This window comes from Oryx dammah, unplaced genomic scaffold (genome assembly GCF_014754425.2).
Source record: "Oryx dammah isolate SB20612 unplaced genomic scaffold, SCBI_Odam_1.1 HiC_scaffold_28, whole genome shotgun sequence".
NCBI lineage: Eukaryota > Metazoa > Chordata > Mammalia > Artiodactyla > Bovidae > Oryx > Oryx dammah.
In genome coordinates this window covers 30196130-30218018 of record NW_024070212.1, presented here as the reverse complement: position 1 = coordinate 30218018, position 21889 = coordinate 30196130, and the positions used below count along the sequence as shown (strand labels likewise).

The 21889-nt window shown below is 52.6% G+C and overlaps 1 protein-coding gene across 3 annotated transcripts in view; it reads right to left on the bottom strand.

The window, feature by feature from the left end:
- Positions 1-12407, bottom strand: part of INKA2 (inka box actin regulator 2) — a 12639-nt gene extending 232 nt beyond the window's left edge. The window contains exons 1-3 of one of the 3 annotated variants that reach the window (XM_040232040.1): positions 12205-12407; positions 3892-5083; positions 82-1165 (exon numbers count right to left, since the gene is read on the bottom strand). In XM_040232040.1, the coding sequence (XP_040087974.1) occupies positions 317-1165 (849 nt within the window). In that variant the 5' untranslated portion in view covers positions 3892-5083; positions 12205-12407 and the 3' untranslated portion in view covers positions 82-316. Of the gene's footprint in view, positions 1-81; positions 1524-3891; positions 5084-12204 lie in introns of those variants that run through there. The other 2 variants (XM_040232039.1, XM_040232038.1) reach the window with 2 other exon arrangements.
- Between the last annotated feature and the right edge of the window lie 9482 nt (positions 12408-21889).

The following is a 21889-nucleotide window of genomic DNA, read 5'->3' as shown; positions in this document are numbered from 1 at the left end:
CACACACACACACACACACACACACACACACAGTGTCTCTCTCCCTCACACACACACACACACACAGTGTCTCTCACACACACACACACACACACACAGTGTCTCTCTCCCTCTCTCTCTGTCCAGGAGCTCTGCCCTCCCCCGCCAGCCAGCGCCTGCCGCCTCTCCCAACTACAGGCCTGTCAACCCACCTCCAGACCCTCTTGCTTCCTCTTCGTCCTGTCTTGGGGGAAGGGACCCTGCCTGGCCTCTTTCCCAGGGACCCAGCACTGGGACCTGGCCCTTTGGGGTTCAGTCACATTTCTGTCTCTAGGATTCAGACCCAAACAGCTGTGTTAATATCAAAGCCAGAGGGTGAGGATTCCAGGGCCTTGGGGCAGCCGGTGGAAGCATTCTCCCCTCTTCTGGGCTCCGAGGCACCTGGGAAGGGGCAATGTCCAGAGCCCTTGGAATGGCTCCGCTTCTTGACCTTCTGGGAGCGTCCAGCTCGGGGCTCAGAGGCCGTGGGTGTCACCCAGCCTGGTTTCTCCTTCAGCAGCCGGTCGCGGTCAGGCCTCACGCTACGTAAGAGCTTCCTGAAGATGTTTGCTGTCAGGGCGAACCTGCGGCCCAGCTCCCGAGGCTGGCCCCTCCCTCCTTTGGGCTCTCCCGCCTCCTCTGTCTCACCCTTCTCGCCACCCTTCTCCAGTTCTGGCAAGTCCAGCCAGTTGCCCACCAAGTCCGCAAAAACGTTGTCGCCTAACACCAGAGGCTGTCGATTCCGGCCCCGGGACATCAACGTGGAGGTCCAGTCATCGGGTTCTGCCACCTCTGGCCCCTGCTGGGCACAGGTCTGGGGCTCTGGCAGCGGTGTCCTGGGCGGGGTGGCCAGCTCCCTCCCACACACACTCCTATGCGATGGAAACTTGGCGCTGCTGGTGCTGCCAAGAGAAGCTTGGTTGGAGGGGGAGCAGGCCCCAGGTCTGACAGGACCTCTGCCGCCCTCCCACTGAGGGGGCTCGAGCTGTGTCCGGGGGCTTTCGGGAGAACCTGGGGCAGGACCCCCTCCAGAGATCTCCAGCTGCTCCAGGGCCGTCTGCACCTGCAGGAGCTTCAGTTCTTGCAGCGCCCCCATCATACAGTTCATCTGATCCTGCAAGCCATCACCCACTTCCTTCATGGACATCTGCAGGGGAGAGAGCACAGGGCCCGTGAGCCAGGGGAAGGGTGGCTCCCCAAACATACACTTCCAGGGTCACTCCAGCCTGCCGCTGACCTCGCCTCTGTATGGCCTACATAGTGCAGATCAGGACTGGGAGAGGAGGAGTTTTAACACAGATACGGCCAGATTAAGGAAATAATATTAATGACAGCTGACTTGCTAAGACAGGCACTGTCCTAAGCTACATATAGGTATACACATATGCATATGTATAAATTAATCAAAATTTAATCTCTCCAACTACTCCATGAAAAGTGTTCATTGCTCAGTCATGTCCGACTCTTTGCGACCCCATGGACTGTAGTCTGCCAGGATCCTCTGTCCATGTGATTCTCCAGGCAAGAATACTGGAGTGGGTTGCCATTTCCTTCTCCAGGGGATCTTCCCGACCCAGGGATCAAACCCAGGTCTCCTGCACTGCAGGCAGATTCTTTATTGTCTGAGCCACCAGGAAGCCCACTCTATGTGAAAGTGAAATCGTTCAGTCGTGTCCGACTCTTTGTGACCCCATGGACTGTAGCCCACCAGGCTCCTCTGTCCATGGGATTTTTCCAAGCAAGAATACTGGAGTGGGTTGACATTTCCTTCTCCAGGGGATTTTCCCAACCCAGGGATTGAACTTGGGTCTCCTGCATTGCAGGCAGACGCTTTACCGTCTGAGCCAGTAGTGACTAATACTGTTCCTATTTTACAGATGAGGAAACTGAGGCACATAAGTAACTTGCTCAAGATGACATAGATAGTAAGAGGTGGGGCCAAGATCAGTGTGAGGGTACAAAACCTTCTGTGTCCATCTGTGCCCTCTGTGTCTCTGCCTGCTTCTCTTTAGCCTCCATGAGACAAGGATGACGATGACAGTTTGTGAGCAGTTACTGTGAACAGGACTTGAGCTAAGTATTTTGTGCACACCATCTCGTTTCATCTTTATATAAGCCCTAGGAAGTTGGTATTATAATTCTCATGTTAACAGATGCATCAACCACAATGCAGTGTGAAGTAACTTGCCTAAGGTCATCCAGCTCATGTTGTTGGGATTCAAACCCAGGACATCTTACTCCCAATGCTAGCACCACCTCAGGAGGGTTGGGCAGTGGAAGAGGGTTGAGAGGAACGTTAGGGGAAGAGGAGGAGCTCAGAGAGTAGGCCTGGGGTTTCATTTCACTGCTGTTCACATTTGGCTGGTCAGGAGAGAGATAAGGAGCCAGGAAGCTTCTGTTTGCTGAGACCTCTGCCCAGCTCTGGGGCTTCCCAAGTGGCACAGTGGTAAAGAAACTGCCTGCTAATGCAAGAGACAAGGGTTCAATCCCTGGGTCGGGAAGATCCCCTGGAGAAGGGATGGCACCCCACTCCAGTATTCTTGCTTGGAAAATTCCATGGACAGAGGAGCCTAGTGGGCTGCAGGACATGGGGTCACAAAGGGCTGGACATGACTGAGCAACTGAGCACGCACGCACGCTACTCAGCTCTGCCCAGCCCTTCTCGCCCTCCAAACACCTGTCCTCTCTCAGCTGCTCTGACTTGGCTCCAGCGCTCTTCCTGTCTTCTTGGCCCAATTGGCTACACTGCCCTCACCAAGAGTGGGGACAGGGTCCCCAGCCCCGTTGTGGGTGTCTAAGGCCCGAGCCCCAGGTGCCAGCTGGAAGGGGCTGAGAGACTGACTTGGGTGAGGGCCCAGTTTGGAGGCTGGGCAGGGGATGTTGCGTCTGATAACATTCACAAGGTTCCCGTCCCCGGGGCCCAAGCTGCCTTGGTCCTGCCAGCTCCCTCTCCAGATCTGCTCAAGTTACAACAGCAAACCTCATGTGAGGGGACCATCTGTTTCTTAAGCCCCCTGGAGACCCGCAGGGATCATTTTACCTCCCGGCCTTGTCCTAAGGCACAGGGCTCAGCCCATGGGGTGCAGGGCTAGAGGGGCTCAGAGGGGAGCACAGAGGCTCTGCAGCACTGTGCTGGCAGCTGACCCTCTGGTGCTTTGGGGTCAGACCCGCCCCTGCCAACTTTGGCTTTGGTAGGGGTTATGGGCCCTGGCCAGGCTTCCCTGGTGGCCAGGCTCTCCAGAGCCAGTGGTGCTAACAGACCGTGGAGGACTGACCATCCCTGAAGCCAAGGAGGCCTTGGCTGAGTAAAGAACTGCCCACACTCAGCACCTTGCCCAAGAAAGAGCAAGAAGTGGTGGTCGGGCCTGAGAGCCCAGGGTCTGCCAGGCTGCTGGGAAGCATGCTCCATCTGAGCGGTGGCTCAGCAGCTGGAGACACAGCCTGTGGTGTAGCCCGCATGTGCAGGCAGCCTCGTGCTCTGTCTCCTGTGGCTGCCACCTTCCTGACTCCTTCCTTTGGGGGGCAGCTTGGCCACAGCTGGAGACCCAGAGCAGAGTCAAGGAGACTCTAAGCCCTGAACCAAACTCCTTAGGGTTCCTTCCCGGCAGACTGCTGCTCTGACTCTCCTATTTTTGTCCCCTCCCTTGTACACGCACCCCAACCTGGAGCCTGGGGGTCAAGTTTGGCCTTTCCTCCCCAGCTCCTGTCCCCGGATGCCACGCATCTGTCCTACTCTCTGAAGTGTGGCAGGAGCCTCCTCACCGACCTTCTGGCCACCAAACCACAGACCTCCAACCCTCAGAAGCATAATCTGCTCCCATATACACCCCAAGCTCTCATCAGAACCTCTTCTGTGACACTTAAAATGCTCACCCCTCTCAGAACCGCCCAAAGGCTCTTCTTTGCGTATGAGTGCTGTGTTGTTCATGAAACACTCATTGAGCATCTACTTCTTGGGGGCAGAGACTGAGGTCTGCACACCAGTGTGTTACCCCAGAACCCAGCCAGCACCTCTGAACCACGGAGTACCCCCGAGTCACCCCTCCTGGATTGCTTGCTGTCCTCAGACATCAGTCACTACCCAGGGAGAAAGAGTCAGGGACGTTTCTCAAGGTTTCATTTCACCAAGAGGCACGGAGTCGGAGCTCGCAGGCTTCCTTCCAGAAGGCTGAACACAGTCCAGATCAGAGGCGGTGGGAGGAATGAAATGACCCCATTCAATTTCTTCCAGTATGGAAAAATCCTTAAGAAACAACTCTGACATTTTGTACCTTTTTTTCCAGTGAGAATGAATGTGTGGGTAATGTATGAACTCAGGGCTGCCCATTAAAAAGAGGCCCCATTTAAGTAAATAAGAGCTGAAGTTACAGCCCTATGGAAAATGATAGTGTTCTGGTTAAGATCTTGGGTACTGGAGACAGACGGAATAGGGTTCAAATCCCAGCTCTGCCATGTAATCTGGGCAGGCTATTTAAAGTCTGTCTTTTAATTTCTGAGCTCCTTCCTGGTCCAGCTTTGAACAGATGGCATGATGTAATGTGTGTTTATGTGTGGCTGTTTTCTTAGTTTAAGACTTCCTAAGAACTTCCGCCCTTTTCTTCCTCAGTGAACCTTAACACAGAGTAGTAACAGTGGCCTGATCTAACTGGCCCGATCAAGGAGAAACGTCTTGTCCAGTCCCTTCTCCCACCCTGGCCCCACACAGAGGAAGGAGGGGGAAGGAAAGGGAAGCCTCAGCAGACCCCTGCCCACTGTCCAGCCGGACTCAGTCAGCTGGCCATGGAGCGCTGACATTGGAGGGCAAGAGGCAGCTGTCGGGGCTGAGAATGGAAGAAGGAAGGCCGAGTCTGGGAAACAAGGAGGCCAGGGGGTGTCGGGGAGGTCAGAGCATCCGCTGGGGCCTGACTGGGAGGCGAGCTGCTGTTCCCAGCAGCCCCAGGGGAGTGATGTCACCCAAGGAGAAAGAGCCAGAGGGCAGGCTGCTGTCTTCCCCAGAGCGTGGGACGTGATCAGATCCCAGGGTGTTTCTTGCCGAAGAGCGACAAGAGAGAGCAGTGCTGGGTGGCTGCAAAAGAAAGGGGCCGAGTCTGAGAGAATCCTAAGCTAGCAATGAGCAGCCAGTCCCCATCTCCAGGCTGCAGGTGCTGAGCTCCTCTCTGGCCTCCCACTGCCAAATTGCACCCGACTTCCCCCAGGGCTCAGGCAGAGAAGTCACATGCATGTGTGTACCCAGTCGTGTCCGACTCTTTGTGACCCCTTGGACTGTAGCCCTCCAGGCTCCTCTGTCCATGGGGTTCTCCAGGCAAGAGTACTGGAGTGGGCTGCCATTTCCTCCTCTAGGGGATCCCCTGACCCAGGGATCCACCCTGGGTCTCTTGCGTCTCCTGCACTGGCAGGCGGATTCTTTGCCACTGAGCCACCCTGGGAAGCCCTGGAAAAGTTGCAAGAGGGTCAGCTTACACACACTCGTACATGCCTGTACACACATGTATGCACACATGCACAGAGGTAGTCTGCTCCCCGACCCAGCACAGTACCCATGACAAGTGTATCCTGTGTGAATCCTTTCTGAGAAAGGTCTCACCGCCTCCTCGCATCCACACCACCCCACAGTCCATCTCCCGCCCCCAGCACTTCCTCTAAAAATTTCTTTCTTGTCAAACTTTAGTCTGTCCCGCTGCAGTCTAAACCGGCCCTGGCTTCCTCCCTGGGTCAGAGCTGGATGCCTGCAGGGCAGCCCAGTGTGTGCAAGGAGCCCCATGCAGTCCTGTGGGGACCTGGGTGCTCCAGCTGACTGACTCGGCCACTCAACATGATGCGGACTCACCAACCTTTTGTACTTTGGTCTGAGTGTAAAATGATAACCCCTTGCGTGCGTGCAGCACTTGCTCTGTCTTCTACGTGACCGTGACCACAATTACTAGGAGGCTGTCGAGGCAGGTGGAGTTATCCCCACCTAACGGATCAGGAAACTTGGGATCTGGGAGGTTTGTTTTCTCCTTCAGTGTTTGCCTGAACACAATCCCCTAGACTTTCCGTCATGATTTCATCATATCTATAAATGACCTAGGCTCCTATTTAATACTTTAATCTGTTCATGTGAATAAATGTTTTTATATGGAAATTTATATGAAATGTATATCACTTTCCATAAATAGATGGTAACACTTTCTTTCTCTATTTAAAACTAAGTTTTCAGCTGAGTATCTCCTGATATCTTGAGCACCTCCAGTGGAAACACTGATCCATAGACTGAGGTTCCGAGGTGGATTAGGGGGAGGACTGGATGCCATGCCTGGCCTGAGCTTTCCATGTCATCATAATCCCTGAGTTCGCAGCCTCGTGGGATTGTTGTGAGAAGAAACCAGCACTATCACTGCAATGTGTAAGGGCAGTTTTATCATCATACAGGGAGGAAGAGCACGAAGGTTTGGAGGGACTCAAAGACCCAATTCAGTTCATTTTCACGGAAGGCATCTCTTTACTGACTCATCTGAAAGGGGAAAAGAGGAAGTGCCTGCCTGGGGCTGAAGGGGAAGATGCTGCTCGGAGGCCAAACCCCACCATCCCAGCCCTCCAGCCCTGAGCGCTCAATGCGTAGTGTGGTGTCAGCTGTCTGTGGACAGCTCCCCCCACTCCTTGGCACTTGCTGGGCCTTTTGTGGTGTGGGAGGAGTGAGGATGGGAAAATGGGACACCAGCATCCTCGGCAACCTTCCCAAGCCCTCTCCTAGGCCCCTGACTGATCCCACAGCTGTGCCCTGCATCTATCCATCTCACGCCCTCTCCCAGCTCAGCCAGAATCCTTTGACACAGGCTCCAGCTTTGCCCACAGACCTGGCACTGGGCCCTGCTTCGCTCCCCCCACCGCCATTACTCACAAGATCCCCACACAGTTCCTTTCAACCCCTCTGGAAGCTAGAAGGGGGTTCAGGGCCGGAAACGGGAAAAGCCCCACTTTTGCCAAGTGGCCCATCCTGCAGCTCAGTGAATAGGGACCTTCACAACCCGCTGCTCTTGGCTGGAGCTCTCAACAGGAAGGTAAAGCAGAAACTGTGCCAAGAGCTGGAGGAGGGACGGGTGTGAAACGCATGAGCCCACTTTCCAAATGAACAATCTACTGGGGGCCATGTGCCTGGGCAAGAGGCAGACAGACTGAGAGAGGAGCCCAGTCTTGCCCCTGTAGGGAGCTCAGCTCCCAGCCTCACTTTCCCCCTGTCCAGCTTTAGCCCCTCTCCACTGCAGCCAATCAACCCAATTCCCTGGGCATCCAAGGAAACCCAAAAAGCTATCTTCCTTTTCTCCTTTCTGGTTTGGGTCTCCATACTCTACTGCGTGGACTCTTGTAGTAACCTTCTAACTTATTTTCCTGCCTCAATTTCCTCCCTCTCCTGCCATTTCCACCCCCTACCACCTCCTAGATCCCAAGGTATATCTCTAATTACTCTAATCACGCTGCTCTGATCTTTTCACATATGGAAAAGATCAGACTCTTTAGCCTGGCATTCAACCCCCCGACCCCCACCACCACTACAGTAGTCTGCTCTCACCAGCTCTTTCAGCCCTGTTGCCATTATTTCTCTACACATACCCTATTTTCTAGCCAAACTCATGTGAGTCTTCAAACCTCCCCTCTAGACCGTCTTTAAACACCCCTATGCTTTCCATCTCTGCATCTTTTGGTCACATCACTTCATCCTCTGCCTGAAATGCTGTTTTTCTCCTGTTCCTGTCCCTATTTATCCCTCAAGGTCTGATTCAAATGTCACCTCTTCCATGAAGCCTTCCCTGATCTGCTAGCTGGAGGGACTCTCTCTCTCTCAGAGCACTGAATGCATGCCTCTCATCAAGCACGTATCCTCTATTTCTGTGCAAGAGATCTGCATGCATAGGCTAGCTCTGAGTGTGACATCTGCAGTTAGACTGGCTGGGTTTGAATCCTAGCTCTGCCACCTATCAGCCCTATACTGTGGCCAAGTCACTTCACCTCTCCATATCTCATTTATCAAATGGGAATAACAGAACTACAACTTCTCAGGGCTGCTCTGGCAACTGACATAATACATGAGCTATCTAGCATATCATATCAAAACTTGTGAATTGATATTAACAGTTAATAATTATATTAACAGTAATATGTTATTATTATCACTCCTATTAAACTGTAAGTTCTCAGAAGGCAAGATCAGTGTCTGTTTATATTTGTAGCCACAGTACTAGTGCCTGGCAATGTGCTTTAAACATAGGATGAACTCAGTAAGTGTGTTCTGAGAATGAAAGACACACACACACCAGTCTGATTAGTTCATCATAGTGAGGTTACCAAGTGCCTGCAACACATCAGGTACTGTGTCATATGCTAGGGACACACAGCTGGGGAGGCACTCGACATAATCTTCACAGTAGCTCTATGCAGTAGGTATACTGTTTTTATTTTTATTATTATCTTAATTCCTTGGGATCTTAATTCCTTGACCAGGAATTGAATACATACCCCCTGCAGTGGAAACACAAAAGTCTTAACCACTGGACCACAGAGAAGTCCCTAAAGTTTTTTTTTTTTTTTTTTTAAGACATTTTACAGATGAGAAAGCCAAGGCACAGAGATGTCAAGTAATCTTCTAGGGTAACACAGAGCCAGGATTTGAGTTCAGTTGGATCTGGAGACCCAAAACCCTGTGCTCCATACTCTTCCCACTGAGCACACCACCCTGCATAGTCTAGTCCAAAGTCATCTCACCCTAGATCTAACCATCAAGGGTGATCACACTATGAGATCCTTTGCAGAAGCTGTTTTCCGCCTCAGGAAGTTTGCTCTTTTGTCCCCAGGGCTGGAGGCTGTTCTTAAATGTATCTGCTCTATCACCTTCTTATCTCCTCCTTATTCTGCCTTTATGCTCTGGTCCTCCTCCATGTACCAGAACCTCCTAAACTTGTGGCCGCTAGTGGCCAGACAACTGCCTTCTAGGAATAAGTTTTCCTAGAAGGACCTTCCTGGCCTGAGAGAAGTCTCCCTGCTGCTTTGCCATGCCTTGGCTAGAACTGACATTCCAGAAGCTGACTTTATCAACTTCCTCCTCCTCCTCCAAGAAGGCTTCCCGGCCTGACTATACTTGACTCACCCATTATGCACTCTATTTGCTCTTCTACACTGATCTGAACTCATAAGCAACACCCTGTGAGCATCTTGTATCTGCTTCCTCTGTGTGCCTGTGTCTACCCCATTTGTTGGATGCCCTCAAGGGAGCAGCATATAAGGAACAGCTGGTTCCAAGGCCCATGTTCAGGCAGGGCCCCTCTTTGGCTGCTGGAGTGGGGAGAGATATATTCCCTACTGAATAGTTACAGCCTGACCCTCTCACCCTAATGAAGACGTGTGTCAGCTGCTGCTACTCTCCTGCTACATTTCAGCCCTGAAACCAGATCCCCATCCTCTTCTGAATAGGGGGGAAAGGCTAGTCCTATAGACATCAACCTAACTAAGCCAGGATCCCCCAGTCCTCAGCTTCCCTCCAGTGCTCACTTGTTACAATGCAAATTTTCTGCCTCAGAAAATTGGGAAATTCTGCTACTTCGGTTTTGCAGGAACAGACTCTTCTTGTCTAGATCTTCTGGGCCAAGGGCAGGGCCAGGATGCAAGAGAGGAGCTCAGAACACCCTCGACAAAGATAATTTCACAATTTATTCTTCATGTTTCCTTTTCCACAGCTTTAACCCAGAGTCTTCAGGACATATGTTTCTTAAAGGGGATTTAATGGCATAAATGAATGTAGAACTTGACTAGTATTACGTGAGTGCCATTCTTGGGCACACACTAAGTTAAGGCAAAGCCAAGCAACACACAGTCCCTCCTGGGTGGGAGGGGAAGATTCTGCCTGAGATGGAACACACTCACACACACACACACACACATATACACACACACACACACTTTAAGCTCATCACACATACTAAATATAAGCCTTTCCCACGCCATCACAGACCTTCCTAACCCAGCCACGACCAAGCTGCATTGAATTCAAACCCCAAAATCCTTAGAGGAGCCAAAAGGCTGAGCCTGAGCTAATAGCTCCACTTTCTCCTTCACTCCCATTGGGAAAACAGAGGAACTGTGATTTGGCTCTGTTACCTAAGCCCTAGGCTGAGGCGTCAGGGAGTGAACAAGACTCTGATAGCTCTGCCTGTCACTCTACTTGGTCTCCTTTCTGGGCAAACTGGCACTGGGGAGGGGGCGGAACACCATGGGTGGAGGAGGGTGCAGAGCTCTCCCATCTGAGTGTCATTCTGGGCCCCAGGCCAGGCATTTGTCTTCCTCTCCAAGAGAGGCAAAGGCTGAAGCTGCTCAGACAAAGGGCCAAATGAAAGCTAATGGGGAGTTGGGTGACTTCAGCCTCTCCCCTTCCTCCTCCGGGAGACTGGGGCTCAAGTCCTTGGCAGGAGAGGGTGCAAATCAAGACCTGGAGCTCAGCTCTGTTCAGATTCCTGTTGCCTCTTTTACTCTCCTGGCATCCACAAGCTGTCTTCCTCCCGTCACCACCTCCCACCTAGGGTGCTCTAAAAAATGCAAATCAGTGGGATTTTAAAATTCAAGCCCATGCCAGGAACACCCACAAACCCTCTATTAAGGCAGATCCTGAGGTGGGTGGTGTGGTCCCAGATTCCAAGGAAAAAAGAGAGGATTCTGTTAGATTCTTTTCTTGACTTGAGTCTTGGACTTCAGACATCCTCTTGCTGACCTTGACTTTTCTCTCTGGTATTGGACAAATGAATGGGAAAAGTCAGAACTGTGTATGTGTGGGCTGGGACCAGCCATCCCAAACTGACATGGAAAGCATGAGAAAATGAACATGGGAAGGGACAAGACGGAGACTCTTCTGTCCCTCATCTAAGAAGCAATCCTCTGCATGAGGTTCCCATCTGAGTGTGAGTGTCGCCACAAAAAGGGCTTCAGGAGGATGTCCCAGAGAAGTGGAGTGGGACAGACAGGAAGAGTGCCTGGGCCACTTGACCAAGAAGAATCAAAAGGGACACCTGCTGCTATAAGCTCCCCCTCCTCCCCAAGCTGGCCCCTGACACAACTGCCAAGCTCCCTCCTCAGTGTGGAGAGTGGGAGAGGCTGTCCTGGACTCTGGAGAGCACGGGCTGACACTTTCTGGATCCAGGTCTGTCGTCGTGAGCCTGGATGCCCCTGGCTCTGAAGAGTAAGAAGAAAAGGGACGGGAGAAAAGTGAGACCGAAAAAAGGTCGTCTCCAAGAGAAACAGACTAAAAGGGACAAAAAGAGACGGAGGCAAAGCCCCAGGAGAGCCTGCTTGACAGGGATGGGCGTGGGGGCCCAGGTGCGGGGACGTCCGTAATATCCATCTGAATTCTGGTGGTGGAAAGAACAGGAGAGGTGGCAGGTGTGAGGGGGTGGGATAGAAAGTCGGTGAGAAGCAACGTACCGCCCCACAACGGAGTTTCAGCGGGGCGCCCCTCTCCCCACTTGCGCGATTTACATCCTCGCTCCCCACTCCCCCAGCCGGTGCCACTTCTCCCAGCCCCCGCAGCCAGTCCTCTGCACGCTCGCTCCGCACTCCCCAAGCCCAGACCTGACATCTGGCTCGGCCTCCGCTCTCCCGTTCGCGAGCTGCCAGGCGGCGCCCCTCCTCCCGCGCCGGGCCCTCCCCCGCGGGTCCAGCTGCCAGCCCCCTCCCCGCTGGCAGGCAAGCCCAGGCAGACAGCCGGCCGGGCCTGCCCCCGCAGCCGCGCCAGCCCTGCCAAGCCCGGCCGCCAGGGCTGGGGGGTGGGGGTGGGGGCGGCGGTGCCAGCTCCCCTCGAGCAAGCAGTCCCCGGCCGACCTCCTGCCCCGGACAGGGTTGGGGCCGCGCACTCTCCTCCCGGCTCCCCGCGGCCCCGTGCGGCTCCCGCAGCCGGGCATCCGCGTTCCGGGTGCGCCGTCTTTGCTCCCTCGGGATCTCAGGACGCACTTCGGTCGGGACTGGCTTGGCTCTCGGTCCCTCTCACTGGCTCCTGACTGCCTCCCTCTCACACAAGTTTGCTCGCGGCTCTTTTCCCTCAGGACAGGTCCTGTCCGCCTGCTAGCAGCGTCCCCTCCTCTCCTCTCCGGACCTCCTCCGCCCCGGCCAGGTAGGTACCCGTCGGGGCGGAGCAGCCTTCCCGCAACCCGGCGCCTGCTCCGCTCTTACCAGCTCCTGTTTGAGGCGGCGTAAATAGCAGTCCATTTCCCTGCTCTTCTACCTCATGCGCCCATTGGCCGGGCTCGGCTCCACGAGAAAGTCCCAGAGTGGGATCACTGGTCCCACTGAACCCGCGCTCCAAACACCCTGCGCTCCGCGCCTCTCGCAGCGCTGAGCAGAGGCTCTGCTCCCAGGTCTGGACTTGGAACCACTTCCCCTCCGCTAGCTGCGCGCGGTCCGTGCTGGGGGCGGAGGGAAAAGTGGGACAGCCTATGAGAACTCAGGGGGACGCCTTCAGCCAATAAGGAGAGCGCACAGGGGGCGCGGGCTGGGCGACCGTGGGTGGACCCTGGGGCGGGTGTGTGCGCTAGGCGGAGACCTCCTTCTCCTGGGGGCCTAAGCTAGCACAGGCGACGCCTCCCTGGCCCCTGGCCTGCGCAGCGGAGGCGGGTATCGTCACGCCAGACTGTACCGACGTCCCCCAACAAATTACGTGACCCTCCCCCCTACAGAGAGCGCCCAGTCTTAGGGATGGGCACTGGGTACCAGTCTCGAAAGAAGCTGAGTGCCTCAGTGTCAACCCAGTTTCCCAAACTCTGATCAGAAAAGGAACACCCTCCACCCCAAATGACACTCGGCAGCTCTTTTGAATTCTGAACTGTTCAAAAAAAATGGACTTGGGAAGTGTGGGCCTGCCTGACCTCCTAGTGTCGGGTCCTCCCCGTCCACTCGTCACCCCGGGAGCGGAGGAGCCGCCGCTCGGTTCATTCGCGTATTTAACCCGAAGCAAAGCAGGCTCTACTTAGTACTCCGGATAAGGTTGGAGGTCTGCGTGCGGATACTGAATAAGACGCGCAAGCTCTCTAGCCTTAAGAACAAACATGGGGCGGCGGGACGGAATGGAATAAGACAAACAGGTTAAAAAAAAAAGGCACTGTAATTTCAGGTAATGATTCTTTATGAAAACATAAAATAGGGTCATGGAATAGGGGCCGTTTTCAATAGGGTGGGCGGGGGTGGAGGTACACGTGCTCTCTCCCAGTTATCCTAATTCTTGCTCTGGCCACTTGCGAAGCTCTCTGTTAAGTCGGAGAAGGCAGAGGAAACTCAAAGATGCCACGATTCTATTCAACAGATGCGGCCCAAGCACCGGAGCTGTGGAGCTCCAGCCAGGCCCTGGGCGGTGGAGGGGCCGCAGATGAATCTGAGTAGGCCGAGCCGGGCGCTCCTCCCAGCCGAACCCTGGACCCCCAACACCAGGCTCCGTGCGTGTTGGGACTGCGGTTCCTACCTTGTGCCCAGACACCGTGCCACCCGGCCTGGCCTGGGTTGGGGGGGGGCGTGTTGAAGGGCACGAGAGTAAATAGCTCTATTAGAGACGTGTTGTTTCAAGGTAATTAACGCGGAAAGTTTGCCCCAGGCAGAATTTAGGAGTCTCCGAGTGAGACAACCGTGTGAAGACGCGAGAAACGGAGCAAAGAGAGAAGGCACAAGCTTCGGCCATTCCGATCCTTGCCAACAAAGAGCGCCGCTTCCGCTTACTACGGAGAGGTGAGAGAGAAAGAGGAGGGAGGTTAGCCAGGAACATCCTTAGAAGTGAAGACTGCGGAGTCCAATGGGATGGCCTCCACTTAACCCTGGGTTCTCAGCTACAGTGGACCTTATCTAGGTTTCTCGGCCTAGCCCCGAGTGCCCCCTTTGGATGAAGCTGGGCAGCGGTAGCTGCTGGCTAGAGAAAAGGAAGAAAGAGGCACAGGCAGGTCAAAACCCGGTCCGAACCGTGTGTTTCGGTGGCATCTCCAAGCTCAGATGCCCGCGCTCCCTTCACGGTCGCTCCCCGGGATCCCGCGTGGGTCTGAGAAGCCGACCGCCACGGGATGGAGCTGAGAATCTGCTGCCGCGTTTCCAACGCCGACCAGGAGAGTCCCGAAAATACATACATTTCCTTCCGCTCTCCCACGTCGGCCACAGCCTGCGGCCAGAATGGCCCCGCTGGTCCGTTCAGCTTCTCAGCGCCCGCTCCGGCTTCCCTGCAGTTGTGAGTCGAGATACCTCAAGGGCCCCTTTGGAAAAGACCCGAGGAGAGTTCAGAGTGGGAGCCACCTCCAAGGACAGAGCTGAGTACTCCAGCCCAGCTGAACTGGTTCTGAAGTTGAATCCTCTGGGACTGCCCATTAACATTTGGTCCAAGGGGGAAGCTTTATGCGGGAGAGGGTGGAAAGGGGGGAGAAAACACCACAAAATGGTTCTCCAACCCAGAGGGGTGTGCTTTGCTTTCCAGCACCCAACACAGTGGCAACTATAGGAAGCATGGAGTTTGTGCTAGTGGTTGAAATAGTCTTGGGAATCAAGTTTCAGGTCTGATTTTTCTCCATCCCTGTGACCTCATGGATTGAAATCCTCTTGGAAGTTAGTAGGAGTGTGGCTATGGTTAAAACTTCAGGAGATGCAGGCTGATCTTTTGGCAAGAATTCAGGACTGGGTAATTAGGCCTTCTAGACTATGGACATGAACTTGGGCAAACTTCTGGAGTTGGTGAGGGACAGGGAGGCCTGGTGCTACAGTCCATGGGGTTGCAAAGAATCGGAGGCGACTGGGCGGACCGAACAACAACAACAAACTGTTGACAACACAGTGTGATCTCGAACAAATGCTTTCCTTTGACTGGCCTTAGTTTCTCTTCTGCTGCTGCTGCTGCTAAGTCACTGCAGTCATGTCTGACTCTGTGCGACCCCAGAGACGGCAGCCCACCAGGCTCCACCATCCCTGGGATTCTCCAGACAAGAACATTGGAGTGGGTTGCCATTTCTTCTCCATAGTTTCCCTTACTTATAGTTTAAACATGTGAATTTACGTTCATTACAAAACTCTATTTTGATAATTTGTGAAGTGGTCACGGCAAGAGGAATCCATCTTCGAGATGAAGAATATATTGTTAGCAAAGCCAAAGATTGCACACCACCCGCTTTTAAGGTCGACGCTATGTCAAGACAAAAAAAAAAAAAAAATGACCATAATCTCACTGCAGTGCTCAGAAGAGGAGTTGCAGACAAGTCAGAAATGCTAGTACTGTGGTTCCCACAGGATTCTGGAGGACAATCACTGTCAAGCTCTGGAGTGCTTTTATGATCCTGGTACATTGCAGCTTTCTTGCTCCCCTGTTCCTGAGAAGAACAGCATTACACCAGAGTGCAGGGCTATCTCTGTCTTACCTGATTTCTGAAATGATAGATCTGTCAACCTGAACAGAGCAGGAGACAAGAGTAGGAAAAAGCACTGCCCTCCACTTTTTCTTTTTCCTCCTGAGTAGTAGAGAATAAAGCCTGTTGCCATGGTTGTGTAAACAGAGATAAATATTCCTGGGCTGAGGCTGGGGGGTGGGTGATAGGGGACATGATTCATTTTTGTTGAAGAGGAATCAAATGGTTCAGCCTCCTCCCTCCTGCCCCCTAAAACTCAGCCTGGGGGGAAGGTGAGATTACCTCATTTGAAAATAAAGAATAAATCAAACGTGTTGAGATTGGATGTGAAGGTACTTTCTCAAAGCCCTCCAGAGCTGGGGTAGAACCCTCAGAAGGTATCTCAGCTTTGCCCCCTGCTGGTGGGGATAAGTACTTTTCTTGAGGGAGCCAGTTGCAAGTTCCTAAGGGTGTAAAAAACTCCTGTGGTTTGCCCAGCCTCTCAGGGAAGGGGGTCCCCTCTGCCCCATTGCCAGAGCCTGAAGGTCCTGACACTGATGACTGAACTCAAAGGGTTAGGCAGAACCTGTTGTGTCCCAGTAGAGCTCAGATCCTAAACTAAACAATGGAAACTCTACCATTCTTCTGGCTCCAGATCCTATGGTCCCCACCTGGACGTCTCCATCCACCAAGTCCTAGCCTGCTCTGGATGAGGCACTGCTGAGAGAGGCTGTGCCTATCTCATCTCCACTGGCAACAGAAGAGCTAGGGAGCTCATCCTAATGTGAGGAAAGAGATATGTGGCCACACGCAGTCTAGAAACCTCATTATGACATCACCCTCCCAAGGGAGGGGTCCGTGTCCCCATTGCGTTCATGCCTCCACCCCTTGTGGCTGCCAACACCAGTATCCCAATCCCCCTCCCCGCTCCCCCCATGCCTTCTGAGCATCAACAGGAAAGGCTGACCCTAGAGATAAACATGTGCTGTTGGAATGTGTTCAGATATCACTGCGGAACTGTTTCTGTCCAGGCAGAGGACCTCTCCTGGCAGGCAGGCCCAGAGGTGCTGAGCAGAGACTGTGTGTCTGGTGTGAATGCTCGGATGGTGGGGGAGGAACTGGACAGAGGCCTAACTCTTCTTAAAATGAACCTCTCAGTTTTCATGACATCTTCTTCTGTCCACCTTAGACAGAAGCCTCTTCAATTCCAACACCAGGGGAAACAGCAGAGAGAGACGAAGTGGCCTGTATGTTGGGAGCTCTCTAGGTTCCAAAAGAAAGATTCACTTTGGGATTTAAGTAAAAACTCTTTTGACTGGGTGGCAGAATCAAAGACTCTAGTCATAAGGAGCTCCTTAGCGTTTAGTGTCTTCAAACATAGAGTATCATTCTCCCTGCCTACAGACAGAGCGACTGAGGCCCAAAGAGATTCATCTTTATGGTGATATAATAAAGTCTCCCTGTTTCCAAGGTAACCTTTTCCTACTGCCCTCCTCTGCAGAAAGCAGGAGACAAGGGGATTACTGGGATGATGAGCCACTGAAGGAGTGAGTCCTGGTTCTTCCCCATCTGCAGAAATGCCCTCACTCTTACACAGAGTGCTAACTTAGATGCCACTCCCACGATCATCACTTCTTTACAAATTCCCTGGGCTCTGAGACCAGGTTCTCAGTTTCACAGGCACTGAAATTTTGAGGGAGGAATACAAGAAGGTGTTGGAGGAAGCAGTAGCGGGATAGTAGTTTGAGAAAACTCCCATGAATGAATGGACTATGTCACCTGAGCAATTCAGAAGGAATCGTAAGTGCAAGATTAGACTAGTCTGAATACTGAGCAGTTAGTCAATGGACTGCTCCCCACCCCTATTCGGAATTATTTGCAGTTATGGGCCTGTGCTTATGGTGCCTAAGTGATGCTCTCATTTCTGCAGGGAACATTTCCATTTTGCAAACATTGGCTGGAAAAGCAAATATTTTTCAAACTGCAAAGAACACCTGAAGAATGTCAGGGCAGAGCGAAGGGAAGTGCTTATGGATTTGTGCAAACTAATGCTGGTTGATGCAAACTGGGAAGGAAAGTGACCAGCTCCCTGCACTCTCTGGGGGATATTCTGACATGTCTGACTCCCTAGAGGCCCAGCGCTGACTTCCCTATAATTTCATATGACCTGCAACTCAGGGCGAAAGCTAGTTTTATTACACACGACTTGGCCCTCTCCACCAGTTTCTGGAAGCTGTAAGCAAGGACCAGGCATTGGCCCCTTGCCAGGGAGAGATTTGTCAGCAAGAAAGAGAGAAGTCTACCGGCTTCTCCCCCTGAGGCCATGGGGTGAGGAGAAGAAGAGGTCACGTTTCAGGTTTGGTTTACCATCAGGCTGGTTCCTAAGCCTCTCCTTGGTCTTTTGCAGGCGCTGGAGAACTGTCTTCACCCTGACAGACATCAGCCTGGGGGTCCAGTTGAAATTTCAGCCTTGAGATCCTGAGGGAAACCAGTGCCAAAGGTGACAGCTGCTTCTGTGAGGGGTTCTGCTTGGCCAGAGAGGCTGGGCCATCTCCTAGGGGGTTCATGGGGAAGCAGGTGGGGTGGGCAGGGACTCAATCTGTACCAAGAGACAGCCTCTAGTTCCCTGAGCGGAAAGGCAACGAGGCCAAGAAACACTGCCATCACTTAAATGAAGATGCAAATGGAAGAATAGGAGCTGAACATGCAAAGGAGTTTGGGTTTTTTTTTTTATTGCCCTCCCTCCTTCCTGCATTTGGACAGGTTTTCTTTGCTGTGATTATTCCTCATGAATCATCATCCATAGAAAGTGACTGAGGCAATGGAGAGTGAATAATGAATCCCCTAAATGGTCTTTTGTGTCTGCCTGGAGGGTTTTGGAAATAACTTGCATGTTGGATTGGGGAGCTGAAAAGGATCTTATAGATAATCAGAGAATTGTGACCTTGTGGAAAGACCCGAAATCAAGCTCTATGGGTCCGAACCTCCAGTCTATCACTAAAAATAGAGCCAGCTACCATTTGTTGAAGGCATTCCTTGTGTCAGGCACTCATCTGTTCTTCCCAAGCCCTTGGAAGCAGGATTCCTATTGCTCCATTCTGCAAATGAGGACGGGGATGAAGAGCCAGAACTCCCCTAAAGTCACGCAGAGGCTCTGGCTTCAGTTCAGAAGGCATGCTCTCTTGTCACTCCACTGCCTCACTGTGTAGCCTCGGACAAGGTAATTTAACCTCTTTGGGTCTCAGTTTTCTCCTCTGTGACCTCTAAAGTTTGAGAGTCTGCATTTCCCACATAAGCATATGGTTTTACACACCAGGAGAGCGCAGCACAGAAATGTTGAGTGATTTGCCTTAGGTCACCCAGCTTGCTGATAGCAAAAATCAGCATAGGAACCCAGGTCTTGTGATCTTCCCTCTTCTTCCCCTCCTCTTCCCACCCCACCCAAGACCTCTTTTCCTTCCATCACACTTTGGCAGGTATTTCTAGAGGAATCCAACTCCTTGCCTTGGAGATCTATGATTTCCGATGGATAGGTTGGAGGTGTTGGATTTGGATGTGGCCAGTCACAATACTAGTGATGAACTCAGGAGGCTGGTGCTAATTTGTTGGAGTACCATTGACCTATCTGCCCACCTGCTCTTCGCTATCTTTTTCAGGTCAAGAGTGGTGATGAAAATCATGTGAAAACCATGAGGGAAGAGCACAGTGAGGCCATATCTGGTGTGGTCCATACACACTCACCCCTAGTGGGTACTATTTCCTGTTGTCTGTCCTCATCAAGCAAATGGTACCACCCTGTGCCCTCTCTCTCCTCCAGTTTCCTTTATGGTGGCAGTGGTTGAGAGTCTGCCCGCCTCTCCCCTTCCCTCTGTCCTTTGTTCTCCCTGTCCCAGGTTCTAGTCATTAACTGGTGTGTGATGAGCCTGCTTTGGAGGAGGTAGGGATCCACGGCATCTATGGTAATCGCTATGCACCATCTTTGCCAGCATCCCCATCCCAGTGTCTTCCCCACCGAAAATAGATTGGAGAGGGGCGCAGGTGTCAATAAACAAATCATTAGGGTGCATCGGAAGTGAGAACAGGGACATCCTGGCTGAGGCATTACTTGGTTTGCAATGGCACTGGGTACCCATGCGTGTATGTAAGTGTGTGTGTGGCTCACACACTCTGAAATGAGCTATCACCCACTGGTGAGTGGAAAATTAGCTTTGGCAGGTGAGGAACTGGGTGACAGTTGAGGAAGCCAGCAGGGTATCGGTGTTATCCGTCTCCTATTGCTGTGTGCTAGTGTTGCTAACATTATACTTCCCACTCCCCACCCCCCAACTTGTAATTAAGGTGGAATGGAAATGACTCAGAAGGGCTTGGGCTGGTGGGAGAGTGATATGAGCATCTTAGGATGGCCTGGCGACCTTTGAAAGCCAGCTGTGTGCTTTGCAGGTGGGCTGCACCAAGCCAGATGGGAACTGGCATTTTCCTGACGGCCCAGGAAGCAAGCTGTGTGGTTTACGTTTCTCTGGTGGGTGGGGAAAGAGCTGGTGGTCCAGGGACTGAGTCCTGGGAAATTCTGCCATATGGCGTATGTTGGGGCCGTGCAGGCTGGGATGGGCAGGTGGGAGACCTGGGGTCCTTGGACTGGCTCTGCTGCCTGTCTCTGCCTACTAGTTGGCTCTGTAATCCTTCTCAACCTCAGTTTCTCTGGCTACAAAGTGAGGAAAATAATTTTACTCTGTCTGCTTGTTGTGCAGATAAAGTGGGTAGAGGCCCTTTGAAATGTCAAGAACACTGTTCCAAATGTGAGGCCTGACTGCCAAGGGAATTCGCGGAGCCTCCTGGGAGGCAGCAGTCTGCCGGTGCGTCACTTTCGCAGCTTGTGCTCAGACAGGTACTTCAGCCTCTCACATCCATAAATCTCATCTCCTATCTATAGTCAGCAAATAAGGGAAAGGACAGGCCTTGCTCTGCCGCCACCTGATGTTCTTCCCGGCCCTGGCCTCCCCTGCCCCCACCCGAGGCGATGATTCCCCTGCCCTCCCTTATCTGCTCCCAACCTGTCAGTTTAATTTAACAACGTTGCAGGAGAGGTTTGATTTAATCAAACCAGTTGCTGTATCCATTCTGCTCAGAGGTCCCTCAGTGTCACCACCGAGGCTCAGATTAGACGGTGACAATTACTCCTTCTTCCCTGCTTATGGCCTCCCCCTCCCTTTCTCTCCCTGGGGAGAACAAGGAGGCAGATCAGTCTCCTGGGACCTAAGAATAGATGCGGGAAGATCAAAGGAAGGAAGCGGACTGGCCTCAGAGAGCTCCTCTCGTGCCTTACATGGCCTTGTTTAAGGCTGAGCAACAGCCCGAGGGATGGGGGGAGCAGAGAATGTGAGCAGAGTGGATTGGAAAGGCTCAGGGCTGCCTGAGGACAGAGCTGAGCCATCCTCGGTGCCATCAAGGGTGGCCTCGGAGATAAAAAGCAAGCTCCCTTATTGTCAGGGAACTGGATGGAGGGCGGGCCGAAGAGGTAAGGTACGCCCTGCACACCCCAGACCACGAGAATTTCTTTCCAGTTTCTCAGCCGGGATTCTGGGGTCTCCAGAGCTGGGAAACAACAGTAAAAAAGGTGAGGTGCCATCTATCTGAGTTTTTGTGACTCTGTCCTTGGCATGAAAGCAGCAGTGATGGGAGGAGGCTGTGTGGACATGGGGTACCTCTGGTGTGTGTGGGTGTGTTGTGTACCTGAGTGTCTGTGGCTGGGGAGTCAGGCATGGGGGCCCTGGTGCAAATAGTTCAGGTTTAGGGAGTTTAGAATTCCGGAACAAATCTCTCTTGCCACCTAACTCTAGCCTTTCCCTCCTTCTCCAGCAAGTGGGTGCTCGGCACCTCTTGCTCTCTTGAGCAGCTCATTGAAGAGAAACAAAGGCGCCTCGAAGGGGACCTCTCTTGGGGGTGATGAAAATCTTTTTTCCCTTCTGCTCATTTGTGTCACATTCTTCCATCGGGCCAGGCGACTGACAGGTGCACCCTTCCCTAGGCCCCTTTCGGAGTCCCCTCCCTGCCATTTGTGTCTCACCTAGGTATCCAGCAGACGCCGCCTTTACAGCAGCTAAATATGATTGGTAGAAACCCTTCCTGACAGCTCCAAAGAGAAGCCCTCAAATGCATATTCTATTGAGTGCATCTCATTGCTGCTGACAGTTGCTTTATCAATTAAATTCCACCTTCCTAGTCTTCAGAGACGCCACCAACCTCCCTACCTAATAAATCACAGACCCCAGTTATTGTTAAATGTCCCATCAGTCTCTAATAAACCCCTTGCCAACAGGGGCAGGTTATTTATTATGCTGCCTGGACAAGAATGAATTGTGCCCCGTTCTCAGAAGAGCAAACGTGACGCCTTTCTCCCTAAAGACTGAGGCTGTGGTATTAAATGGGGCAATTCATCAATGTGGGCCCTGAGCAGAGGGGAGTCTGGTCGAGAGAGAGAGAGAGAGAGAGAGAGAGAGAGAGAGAGAGAGAGAGAG